This window comes from Odontesthes bonariensis, chromosome 10, assembly GCF_027942865.1.
Source record: "Odontesthes bonariensis isolate fOdoBon6 chromosome 10, fOdoBon6.hap1, whole genome shotgun sequence".
Lineage (NCBI taxonomy): Eukaryota > Metazoa > Chordata > Actinopteri > Atheriniformes > Atherinopsidae > Odontesthes > Odontesthes bonariensis.
The window spans coordinates 29224617-29238218 of NC_134515.1; the positions used below are offsets into that span (position 1 = coordinate 29224617).

At 42.0% G+C, this 13602-nt stretch overlaps 1 protein-coding gene across 2 annotated transcripts; it reads right to left on the reverse strand.

Moving 5' to 3' along the window:
• Positions 1 to 909: 909 nt before the first annotated feature.
• Positions 910 to 11657, reverse strand: pan2 (poly(A) specific ribonuclease subunit PAN2). 2 transcript variants are annotated; one of them, XM_075475181.1, is made up of 26 exons: positions 11573 to 11657; positions 10806 to 11111; positions 10512 to 10681; positions 10284 to 10404; positions 10104 to 10181; positions 9755 to 10025; positions 9153 to 9498; positions 7505 to 7601; positions 7189 to 7308; positions 6955 to 7074; positions 6733 to 6861; positions 6400 to 6599; positions 6122 to 6270; positions 5938 to 6044; positions 5734 to 5832; positions 5527 to 5615; positions 5127 to 5271; positions 4910 to 5047; positions 4750 to 4809; positions 4578 to 4668; positions 4329 to 4486; positions 3048 to 3191; positions 2408 to 2587; positions 2180 to 2273; positions 1419 to 1610; positions 910 to 1280 (listed from the first exon to the last, which is right to left on the reverse strand). In XM_075475181.1, exons 2-26 carry the CDS (start codon positions 11091 to 11093, stop codon positions 1246 to 1248), a joined length of 3621 nt encoding a protein of 1206 aa, XP_075331296.1. In that variant the 5' UTR covers positions 11094 to 11111; positions 11573 to 11657; the 3' UTR covers positions 910 to 1245. The 2 variants fall into 2 exon arrangements, with proteins under 2 accessions (XP_075331296.1, XP_075331295.1); XM_075475180.1 differs by having other exon boundaries at positions 1407 to 1610.
• Positions 11658 to 13602: the final 1945 nt, after the last annotated feature.

The window sequence follows — 13602 nt, forward strand, 5'->3', positions numbered from 1 at the left end:
CTCTTTCTGGCTGGCTCCATAACAAAAAGGCAGCTAGCTATGAACAATAGGTTCTAAATCCACACAATATGAGGGTGGAGTCATTGCGTTTCGCTGGCGCTTATATTTCGAATTACGTGCGAAGCTTTCCTGAACCGGTCAGGTGGTACGCCTGGTTCGCGAGGTCTCGAACGTCACCACATACGTCATCGACACGCCTCGACGCGCGCTTCACAAAAGTCATCCTATACTACTCGACACACGCTTCGATACGGATGGACACGTCGCTGCTATGAGAACATGAAATGTGCAATACCAGAAACATCCAGCAGAGGGCACCATCACACATTTTAAATGGAATATAAATGAGGAGTTGGAGGTTCAGTAGGGAAGTATGAAAACGTTTTGAAGTGAAAATGAGTTTAGTCTTGTCTCCAAGACTTGAAGTGAATGTTCAGTTTTAGTAGTCACTCGTAAGGAAAATTGACTCCTGAGGTAAGTAACACGTGAGCAGTGTTTTACTGTTAAAGTAGGTGGTTCCCAACCTAAATGACATGCTCCTCCATAGGGTAGCATCTACCCTTGAGTTTGAAATATCCAGACGCAAGGGGGATATGGTCAAACCATAAACGGTATTTTTACCATTACCGATAGGTTATTATACTTCCGTGACTAAAACTTCAAGAAATATTGTTCATAATGAGAAGGGGGGGGGGACGTCGCTGTCAAAACAACGAAAATCTCATCAAACAGGCGTTTCACATTCTAATATAGGTCTTAAATGTTTAGATACCAGTTAAGTTTTTACACCACAGTGAAACCTCCTGAAATCCGAAGAAAATTGATTTCACACAAGATTATGGAAGCAACACAACAAAATTCATTGTTAAATCTGAACAGACTTCTGAAAAACCATGGAGCCCAGACAAGTTTTGTTCAAATTTTTATGTTTTCATGTAAAATATACAATGTTTGTCATTTCCTGGCAACAAACGCCAAGTATCTTACAGGGCTCATGACACATTTAGAAGCACCAGAAGAACCTGCATTAAAAAAGGTAATCCAAAATAAATCTTACATAACAATTTCATTTCCTTTTACTTGAAACTTTCCGAAGGTAAATGTTTGGCCACTGATTCAATCATGAAGAGTCTACGGCTGAGGTGGACTCTACAAACTTCCATTAACATTGTACACAATGCAAATTTAAATGCAAATGTTTAAAAACAAAAAGAAAAGCTGTGTGATTGCAGGTCACAGAGCAGCTCACAGCCCCATCACAGAGGGAAACACAGCCGCACCTGTTGAAGGAAGAACAGTGCATTCAATCAGTTGATTGTTTCATGCGAGGTCCTCCCATCTAAATCAATCATCTTGTCATATTTTACTGAAAACATCAGCCCCCATCTAATTCTGTTATGTCGTACTTTTGGTGCTACCTTGACCATCTCCTGTATCCGAATCTGGGACTTTCCAGTCCAGCTGGCGGCCTTTTTCGTAGAGTCCCTTCAGCACCTTCCTGACTTCATCGTTCCCACCTCCACGACTCAGCTCCAGGTACTTCTTGTATAGCTGCAGGGCTGTGCGTGCATCCTCTATGCTGTCGTGGGTTTCCCCCTGAATGTTGAGGTCTGTGGACACAAGGAAGAGGAAAACCAGGAATGACTAATCGCTTCCAATTTCCGACAGCAGCATTCCTGGGAATGTGAAAGACTGGAAAACAGAATCTTCAGAGTTGCGTTGACGAGATGCTAATAAAACTGAGCCTGAAAACACATCAGTGATTTACACTGAATGAGTCCTTGTGAAGTTTGCAAATCCTTGAATTTAAATGAAGGGCCACAAGGCACAAAGACGGCGTGAATCCACAGAGCGACTGTGCTGAGTTCTTCAAGATGCTCAGAGCATCCCGTCTGTTGTATAACATTATAAAACTGTGTTACATTCGTATAACTCTATATTGTTGCAGCAAACAGATTTCTATATGGGTTGTAAAGTATGTTGAACTTTTTAAGTTACTTTTTTTAGATTAAAAAAATAAAAAACTACCCATAAGTGCACACACACTGAATACATGAGGATGTCTGAAGAAGCCGACAGGACTTATCAACTCAAGTCAAAGGCAGACGCCAAAATGTCAAATTATCTACTGTTCATTGCTTCATTAGATGGAGCTCTACTTTTCTGTGTCTCAATTTACCCAGAAAATACCAAGCGAGGAATCTCAGAGAAATCATCCTCTTGCGGGGCAAATGGAACAAGTAGACGGTGTCGATGACTTGATCCTTCGGAACCTTAAACACAGCAGATAAATAGCTTTAAGTCACTGTTTCTGGAAGAGAAAATCTAAGGTGAAATGACAGTTTGCCTCTATAATGATATAACTTGAACATCAAATAAGACGTGCAGTCATTAAGAAACGACATACCAGTAAATTGATGACCCGAAAGTCCTTCTGTAGACCGTGACCTACAAAGCGAACCCCCGTGTCGATGAGGAAGCGCAGCTTCAGGTAGGTGGACTTCAGCGTCGTCAAATGCTTCGAGGAGATTTTAGCATCCAGGTCTCCTGGTTTGATGCCAGAATACTGTGTCAAATAGTCGACCACCTGGAAGAGCAAACAACCCCTGGCGTTAGCTGGATATGTGCAGGAGTCTTAAAGGATCACAGCTGTGAAGGCACAATAACTCTGTTATGCGAGAGTGTTTACTTTGTGACTTTCGTCATAACAACTGAATGAAGCTAGTGAATCAGAATCTGAGCAGAAAATGGAACCCCTCTCTGCTCTTTCATGATGCGTTACTGAATGAAAAACTTTGCAGAATTCCCTGAACTCATGGCAGGTTTGCTGTTTACCCTGTTTTCTTTCATTTTGCCTTACCAGGCGTCATCATCCTGTTGACTCTATGAGTAACTACTGACGATCACAAAATGACACAAAACAAACAGGATACGTGTACAGATGGGGAAGTACTGAAAGGTAGTTCTAATTAATATTTAGGGCAGATCCCTCAGTTATACAGAGTGTGTGTGTGTGTGTGTTTTTTTAAGGCAGTTTTCACTCTCACCTGCTCCTGAGTAGAGATGTAGTCATCGATGAAGGGGACCCCGTCATTGGACCCCTGCCCCCTGACACAGGTGATCCTGGCCACAGACATCTGACTGGGCTTAATGGTCGACTTGGTGCCGTCACTGCGCAGCTCGGCCTCCTCCTGCAGACATAAGCAGTCGCGGGACGTTTAAATGAATCAGTATAAATCAACACGTCAACAATAAAATAAAACATTTGCATTTTAGTTTTGTTTTTGTTTTTCCAGAACTAAGGGACAAAGAAAAGCTAAACAGATTTTGTTCAAAGGTATTTGTTTTCCTTTCGTGTAAGAGGAACCTTTTTTTTTTTTTTTTTTTTTATCATTATGAAGTCAGAATATTCCACAGTTGAACCATGTTACGATGTTATAAACAGTGACACACAGCATCAGCTTTGGGATTTAATTCAAAGGTATTAGTCATTCGTAACAATTTGGTCCACTTCCACGGCGGATTCACAAACTTGAGAATGTCTGCGTGTGAGGCCTCTTTTCTTTGCACGGCTCAATGTCAGATATTAATTTGAATCCTAACCCTTTTTAACTACTAATACATCGTTTTATGTCATTATCCAACCTAGACTGTACAACACACAAGTCCCAACTCTTTTTCGTGTGACAGCCTCTGGAGGCTTCATTCACTATTCATGAGAGTACAGTTGGTTTTCTCCAGGAAGCAACTTTCTAAAGGCAATGTGGTCATAAGAGACTGTTTGAGATGCATACAAACAATAAAAGCAAGTGATCAAATTAATCTGGTTTCTCCAGCTAGCTTTCAGTTTCCATGTATGCCATATACACGGGTGCAAGAGTGCTCCACTGATGTAGGATTGTCCTCATAGTCAAAAGATGTTCAGACATTATGCAGCGATTCAAAGATGGAATTAACTTATTTTAATCTTCTTAATTGTCTTCCGAGATGTGCAACAGTTCTTAAAAGAAAGAGTTGGAGAATGAAAAATGTCCCTGTGTTTAAAAGAATTCCATCTAAGGCCTGACTTAAGTAAATTCACACAATGTATTGGAGGTATATGTGAGGAAGTCCTGGGAGCTGACATTATATCTTAAAGAACAGCGAGCCAGCACAGCTGCTAAAATACGGTCTTCCAGAAGAAAAATCTAATTACTGACAGCTTATAGTACACACAGAAAACAGTTAACGCCGGTGTATCTAAACGGTGTCAGATCACCTGCGTAATCTTCGTCTGATCCACCTGATGCATACTGTGCGACGGTAGAAAAAGTCAAAAGCAGACTCACTTGATTGAGTGTGACAAACTCAGCGTCCAGCCCCACCAGATCACCAGCCTGCGGCATCTCGCTGACCATGAGGGGGATGAAAGTAGCGTGACTCTTCCTCTGCTTCCGGGCCAATGAGGCTTCTGTCAGCAGCACGCTAGCATCTATGGGGTTTTTAACTGAAACAAACAAACAAACACGCCTAAGCCCGAATGACCTGCATGTAAATCTAGAAGGAAAACCTGCAGATTTATTATACTGAGGACGTACTGCGGAGGTCGTATCTGGTGTGGCAGTTCCTCTTGGAGTAATATAGGATGGCTGGAACTTTCCAGCTCACGTCAAACTGTGCAGCTTCAGCCTTTAGCAGACAACAACGTGAAACATTCAAATGATATCAAACATTGTGTTTCACTAATTAGCCCAGTGGACAAATGCTTACCTTGTCAATTGGTTCAATTAAGAAATCGTTGAAGAGATACCACTGCTGGTGTGTGACTCCCTGAAAAAACACAACATTTTTAATCAGTGGAGCCCATCCATTAAAAATCAATCATCTGAGTGATGATAAGGGAACCAACCTCACTCTAACTTTTACTCACCTCTTTTCTTTGATGGTATGTCTCACCCACTTTGATGTGTGCAACCAGGTTTCCCCCTGCGCGAGCATCCAGGATGTGGGGCACCGTGACCACCAAGTCATAGAGAGAAGCACCCTCCGCCTCCTCAGCGGCACTCAGCTAGTCAGCAGAGACACGTACATGTAAGCCTTAACATCATGATGAACATTTCCCCGGTAAAGGCTGAATAAAGTCTCACCTCCTCCGCCTCAGGCCAGCTACTGATCTCCAGTCCCTGGCTTTTGCTGATGGACATCTTCAGAGTGAGAGGGATCCAAACATGTCGCAGATCCTCCGCCCGGGTGTCAAAGGTGATGCCCTCCATACTGCATACGTCCTCCCCACTGCACGAGGTGTTAAAAGTGAATATGAGCTCCATCGAGAAGTTAAAAGTGAATATGAGCTCCGTCGAGAAAAATTTGCAGAACATAATTTGTTTTTCAGCTTCACAAATGCTAATGTACATTTTTGCTCCTTTTTCTCTTACATTTTCGGACGTTTTATAAGAAGAAAAAATAAAAAAGGATGAAACTGAAGCTAAAAGTGTTTGATCATAAAAGAAAATCATCGGTTTTATCTAACATCAAAAGACACCGTACTCTAAGCACCACTCGGTTGGCATGGGAGGGGGTTCACTGGGTTTTGCAGGTTCCATCGCCTCTTTCTGCATGGCCTTATTGAAAGCATACTGTGAAAACAACCAAAAACGCACACATTATTCAACTAACGAGTAAAAAAGGAAGCCATCAATCAAGCTGTTAAATGTGTCTGAAATACGACCGGAAACTAAAATGAATGTCAGTTACCTCTGCCTGAACCTTCCAGAATTCAGCCTCTTTAGCACTGTTCACCTCACAGTTTATAACCAGAACATCTGGCAGACATCTAATGTTGCGTGTCTGCACCTGCATTGAAGCACAAAAACATTATCATCCTGCAGAATGAACTACATTCTGTTTGTTGTTAACAGGCTGAGCCGCTGTTGGGTGTGACTGTACGCTGGGACTCACTGTGGGCTGGTACTTCTCACAGTTTTCACACCAGGCCTGAGTGCTCTGCTCCAGACAGATGCTTTTCTTTAGAATTTCAGCAAAGTCGTACTCTTTCACCGTTTTCTCTGAGAGAGCAAAATTAAATGAATACATTGTCCTTATCAGCATGCCCTTTGGTGTGGGAAAAGTACCTCAGACTCACCCTGCGAGTTCTGCTCAGGGTAATGCATGGTGAAGAGCAGCGTGAGGGACGAGCGGACTGTTTCTTTCCCACAGCGACACAGACTGCTGTTCTCAACTTCACAACCAAACAGCTTTCCAATGGCTGACTCACCGGAGGAGCCCAAAGAGCTGCAAACAAGTACAGCGACACAAACACAAACAGACGCAATCCATTAATTTCCTTGAACTTTTTAGCAGAGGAGCTCAAGATTCTGTTCTGGCTGACTCAAGAGCTAATATCCTTCTGGAAGCTCTCACCTGCTGCTAGCTCCCCTGTAGGCCTGTGGGCCCTCCTGCTCCTGTGTCTCCTGGTGGAGCTGAGTGAGGATGAAGCGATTCCAGCTCTGGATCAAGCGACCGAGTTTGGCCTTCCCCGTTTGCTCGTCTGAATCTGCGAGGATCAGACCCAGAGCCGATGCCTCGGGGATGGTGCGAAACGCCCGGAGGAAGTTGCTGGCCTGAGCAAGGAGATAGAGGTCGCATTTCCATGTTAGGAGATGTGCAGCTCGGGCGTACAATGTGGGTGGAATTTTAACACACCTCCACCGTCTACAGGATTGACCTGCTGTGATTCAGGAAAAAGAAACAAACCTGACACGGATCTCCTCGCGACAGATCCAACATATGGAAGAGGAAGCCGAGCTCACAGGCCAAACAAAACTCCTTTTGGCACAAATGGTTTTGCACAAGACAACGGATAGGCTCCAGGAAATATAATACCTTATGCACAAAAATAACAAAATGAAAATCAACTATTTATAAATAACATCTTACACCATGACAAATTTGAACAGAAACATTAAAGGGGCTTACCTGAATCATGCAGTTACAGTAGGCATTGGGAATGTGTGGCTCAAGGCCAGCGAACAAGGTTCTATTGTAATGTTTAAAGTCAAAGTCCTCGAGTCCAAGTTTAGAGTACTTAATTGTGACCTAATGCGGCACAAAGACATCCCCATCAATCATTTCAATAAAAATTTCAAAAACTCACTCAAGATATTAAATTGTTCTCCAATGAAAATCATAATGATATATAGCAAGTCCAACCTTTCTGTACTTCTTGAGGACCATGCAGAGGTGTGGCTCTTCATCACGGCCAATGGGCGACTCTGGGACCTGGTTGTAACTATCATGATCAAGCTCAATGTCTTTAATTTTATACGGAACCTGAAAACAACACACAAAACCATGTTGGACGGCTTATTCAAGTGGGGAAAACAGACAAAACGAAGGAAAAAAACCTATTCATCAAAAGTTGTGACCTAGATACATCGTGTACAGATTTGTTGAACAATCAATGCTTTCACAGTCTGCTCAGGATGTCAAGATTTTGTAAAAATGCCAGGATAAAAATGGTTCATGCCTGGTTCCGAGGACGTGTGCGAGGGTTTGCAGCGTAGCCGATGAATCCCACAGTTTTCATGGTGCGCAGGATTTCTGGGTCCACAGGAGGAGCTCGTCTGTTGGAAATAAAAAATGGCTTTAAATAAACACTGTCAGTTAACAGTACTATGTAAAATCAAAAGAGGAACACTAACACAAGGTAAATCCTGATGTTCACTGTCACTAGTGGTACATCCATCCATCCATCTCACTTAAATATTAAAATCCTTTTTCTTTTGTTTTTTAACACAGCCCATTCAAAAGGAGGATTGTTAAGCCTCGTCATTTGGTGTCTAAAGTAACTTAAACTTAAGCTGTACAACTTTCGCACTACTATGGTGCCATTCTTATGTGAAATAGGCTGAATACGTTTTGTCTACAAAATTTCGTGGTGCAACAAATTTCAGCTGAAACAGAAACTCTGACTCCAAACAGATCACATTTACATTTGTACAAACTTGTTTTAAAGTTAGTCACAAGACTGGACAACCAAAAAAAAAAAAAAAAAAAGAAAAGAAAGAAAGTGAAATTTGATGTGTTCTCTATCTGGTCCCTAAAACTTCAATATGTCACCCAGAACATGCTCGGCCTGAACCCCTAACTGTCGACAAAGCTTTAACCGACAATAAATACCTTAGTCGGACAAATCTTAATTCGTCAGTTAATTGTGGAGAGTGGGAACTTACTGCATACATTTAAATGTTCAGCTTTTGTTATTCGATTTAAACTAACAGAAAACCTTTTCCTCTCTTTCACTCACACTCACCTTCTTGTCAGCTATCGCCTGGCACTTTCCTCACTGACTGTATAATCATTATGAAATGCACTGATACTAAGTCTCCCTCTCTGCTTCAAGCTCAGACTGTCCTCTACACAGAAAACAATAATCATTTGTTCAACACGTTGCCAGAACAAAACAATAAAAAGGTTCTAACAAAACTCACAAAGTTGGTCAATTTAGCTGGCAGAGTGGTCTAGAGAGCATTTCTCCCTGCGTGATCATGTATGGATTAGATATGTAAGACAAGAGACGCTCGTCTAATGATCGTGTGTGTGTGTGTGTGTGTGTGTTTCTGTGTGTTAGACAGAGGAAGAAGGTGGTGGCTGAACTGAAACGCTGCACATGGCCAACATTTGTGAGGAAAACCCAAAATTGATCTATTATAGAAATGGAATAAATAGTCAACTACTGGCGACTTAAATTTCTCGTCTCTATTTTTCACTCAGCTATAGTTTTCTTTTTGAATATATTACATGAAAGCCACCTCACTATTTAAAGGGGATGCTGATGATGTTTTTTTTTAACTGACCAATAAAAAAATAAAAAAATGCATTTGTCTTTTTCGTAGTTCTTTCCCACTTCCCTATTGTTTCTGTTCCATTCAGTCTCAAACCCACTGTTTCCTGTAGTCTTTCCAAAACAACTTTTTCCAAAACAACAATCATTTTTATCAGGAAGGGAACTGCAATTTTCAGCAATGCTGTACTCATCAGACACTACCCTCAGCCTTCCAGGCACATGTCAGCATTACAAGCAGCTGGACATCAAAAGGGAAGCTACATTAAAACAAAAAAACAGTGCCTGTAACTATGGCGACTTGCATTCAGTGGTTTTTAATTCCTTTTACCTGGGGCTTGGTGTTGCCCGGGCAGTGGGCCAGTCTGACAGCAACGGCTCGGAGCTCGTCAGCGGTATGGGAATGAGAGAGAGGGGCAACAGGTCATGATTCCAGTCCAGCTGGGGCAACGTGTCCACAAGGCAGGGCAGAGCAAACTCCGTCTCCCGGGAGTAGTCATTAAAAGAAACCTCCGGAACATCGGACCACAAGTGAACACATCCCCCTGAATCCCCAAAGGCCAAGGCTTGTTTGCTGGATGATACATCGAAACTCATGAGCAACTGGCCGACAGTGTTGACGTGAAAAATGTCCGCCACATTGGCCAGACCGGTGGGCTCACAGAACTGACACTGGCCTGGAGAAAGAAAGAGGAGGTGGACCAGCGTCAGCATTCAGGAAACAGTTTCACTCAAATACATAAGTGACAACAGTAGAGATGGTTTAAAAACACTGCCTGGGATATCTCTCATATAAATCTAGGAAGAAGTTGTCTGTAGTGTAATGCTACAGTGGAAATCATATTACCATACAAAAGCATGGGAAACATTTATTTACCAAACTCTGGAACTGACTAAAGAACCAAAAACAACCTAAAATCCCTGGTGAAATACCTGACTGTGAGATGATCACAAGGCGTGACGTGTAGGTAGGAATGAAGCGCAGGAAGAGGGGATCCACGTGCACCTGAAGAGGAGTAACAGCTCGCATCATGCGGAGGTCATACACCATGAGGAAACGGTCGCATGCCAACCCGTTCATTCCTCGACTAGAGAACCCGCAAGCAGCCAGAAGGTTCCCATGAACATCGAAGTCTGACAGGCTGCCAGAGAAAGCATCAAACTCTTGTTCCAATTTGAAGGTTCGCAGGTCTCGAAGGGTTATCTGTTTTAACAGACGGTAAACGTGAGACAAAAACAGAAAAACATGCTTTCAATAACAACATGGCTGAGTCATCCTTACCTTGCCAGAAGTGTGCCCACAGAAGAAGAAACGGCTGGTTTGACGCATTATTGCCACTCCAGGTACCTCAACTGTGAACTATCAAGAACACAAACAGTAAACAGCCAGACACTTACCTTTATATTGCTTATTTAATATGGAAAACTATATCAAGCATAGCCTTGTGGCACAGTGTCTCACCTTTTGAGTCTCTTGAACTGTATTTAAGTCAACTTCAACCATATAATTTTGTAGTCCACCCATGAGAAGTGTGTTGTTATCAGTCATGAGAAGACTATGCATATCAGCTCCTTCATCTGTCCTGGAATGCACACATGGTCAGAAGCTTTTGTCAATTAACAGAATAAGACCGTAAATCTTTTAAAAGCTGCAGATTTTCTACAATGACCAACGATTCATAACACTTACGGGTAATCAAACATAACAAGGCCCCCACGGGTGCAGCACTTGAGGTTGCCCTTAGAAAGGAACAACACCCCTGTTTCCAAACTATGAATGTGTCGGATGTCATCTGTTGCATGCACTTGGATAGAAGAGTGGCGGCCCATTGTAGGTCCAAAGAATGAGGTTGCATGACCCTAAAGAGGGTAATTGAGAGGAGAAAATGACATAGCTGAAAAGTAAATCTATATGATGGTTAAACTACAGTAAACCTGCAAATGATAGATATAATCTAAACTACAGCATGATCAAAGCCCTCACTCTGTGGTTTCCCATCCACAGCATCTCCTCCTGGAGATCAAAATGCGTTGCTGTGACTGGGACGCCAACTTCAGAGACAGCACTGTGGAGCTCAGAAAACATTCCCTCCATCAGGTGCACAGGCTCGGGGACTGTCATAGTCAGCCCCTCTGGATCAAGCTCCACGCCCTGCAGTAAGTTTGGGTTCAGGTGAGGGTCCATGGAGGGCTCCAGCTCTGCGTCCAGGGTCCTGTGAAGGCTGGCTGAGTACTCACCCAGCCCAGCGTCAAGTCCGTCAAAATTCATCATGGATACAGCTACAGCGACCTGAAGAAGAATGACAGCTTCTGCTGTGATACCACCCCAACCAATTCATATAAATTTTGCACCTTTATTGGACAATACAGTACTCGTACTTTGATGCTTAATTCTTAACTGATAGTTAAGGTATGCTAACAGCATGTAGCCCCGGAAGCTCACGTTAGAGATTACAGCCAGCAAAAGCACATACTAATGATATTAAATTTTATTTAAAAACAAATGTCACTAAAGTCTCCACAGCAGTGTCTTATAACTGCTGCTAACAGGTGGTTAGCTAGAGGTAAGCAACTGTTACCAGTTGGCTAATTTCGCTAATGTTAGCACCGTTCCAAATCAGACAGAACTAAACAGAGCTGCACACGCTGTCAGTATATACACCAAAAGCAACTGTGAAACGAAAAAATGTGGTTCCCTTCATTAAAATTAAAAAACGGAGGTTGAAATGTGTGTGCGAGGTCTTCACCAACCTATTCTTAAAACGTTTTAACGCATAAATCTCCATGCTCACAACAAAAACAAAGAAACGTTTCCGGAGCAAGCTGAGATGTGTTCAAGAGCAGCCGGAGTTTCAGCGTCCTCATTGTATGAGTCCCGTTTACTCCAGAGGTCGCTGCTTTCTCCCGCAGCTGATACTTTTTTTCATTTTAATTTGTGATCATGATATACATTATCCAAACTTGTACTCGTTTTCTCTAGAACTTATACTAAACATGTCCTTACAGATTAGTAAGTAATATAAAACCCCAACTCTGCACGGGCTCCGAAGGCAGCGCAATCTCGCATTTGTCTCAGGAATTTAGGTTAATTGTGAATTGCAAATTAGTGACGCTAAACATTCATGTCATTTTCAAGAAAACATCCAAACGATTTTCTTGTTACACTTCAAAATGATAGAATTTCCTGTTTTGTCTTTTTTTTTTCTCTGTTTCTTATTTTATTATAGTTTATATCTCGCGGTTTAACTGTTCGGACAAAACAAGACATATCATCTATTAACAACTTTTTTCCTATTAACTGACATCTTAAATGTCTTATAATTAATAGATTAATCAAGAAAATAATCAGCACATGGATGCTTCATGAACGCATGAACACAGTCGATGTTCACAGATTGACCTTGTGTTCTTGTTTCAAAATCTTTATTCCTGTTAAGAATAATTGGGTAATATAGTCAACTATATAAAAAAATCGTGCTGAGTGACGGACGACTAGCCTGAAGACAGGACATTGCAGTGCAGGGATGGTTAATGGTTTGTTTGACCCTGGACCAAATATTAAAAATTTCTTATTTAAAAAATATCTATTTCATTCTCTAAAAACCTTATAAATTTCCGTTGATCTAACTCTGTTACTGTCTGCGCCAAAGGGGATGCCGATCAGCAACAGACAGAATAAATCTTCATTTTAGTCCTGAAGGCGCAACGTCTCATTGATTTTCCCAGAGAGATCGAAAATTCCATCTCTTCACTTTGTGACCTAATTTATTGGTTCTGTAGGCCTATTAATCTGAGGCGAGAGAAAGAATAGGAAGCGCTCACACTTTCCACCTTTTCCCAGTGTTTTAAATGAAGAATTAAACGGCATCCAGATCTTCCTCGAATTGTTCAAATTACGAATTGTTAGTCAGTCTTTTCAGATTAGTCAGTAAAGAGCGAACCCTTTTACAATGCCACCATCTGAGTAACGGTGGCCCCAGATGGGCAAGATAAAGGAAGTACGGCAATATATTTTTCTTTCCCCTCATCTCTCTCTTTCTCCGAAAAAAAGAAAAACTTCTTCTGTGGTAGAGAAGAGGGGCAGATCACGGACACAGGTGGAAAGTTTGTCCTGTGAAGAACTCATCTCGCAAGCGTCCAAAGATGTACAAAGGCTGTTCTCACTTCCGCAGCGCTGCCTTAGAAGTGGAACTTGATTGCATCACGTAAATGTTTAATTAATGGGTCATAAAGGCTGACAGTGTTGTCTATCTGCAGCTAAAATTGCACACACACTCACACACATTGCGTGAAGCTGGACGCTTTTTGTGGGGGAGCACACTGAATTAGTCAGTAAAGGTGACGAAAGTTATCTGATATGATGGGTAATAAAAAAAAATTCTCTTTTCATTTTTGCCAATTAGGTACTCCAAACGGTAACTTGGACTTTAAAGCCTGTTGCTCATACGCCCAATAAAGAGGCTTCCTGTTTGTGCGTTACGTGAATCTTGATGGGCTCTAACCTGAAGGATGGAGGAAAATCCTACATGAGCTCACTGTATGGTGCTGTCATCACACAGTGATGACGTGGTGACCGTGCGCGAATAAAAAGGACCAACAGAACATCAACAGCATCTACCTTTCACAGAGACGGGGGCATAGCACGAGGCAGTGGACAAAGCCCACGAAATTTATATTTCTTTTAAAGAAAAAAAGAAGAGAAAAAAAAGAAAGAAAAGCATGGATTTTTGTTTCGCTACTTTGGCTGCTCTCTTCATGCTTGTCGCAGCTGCATCCAGCGC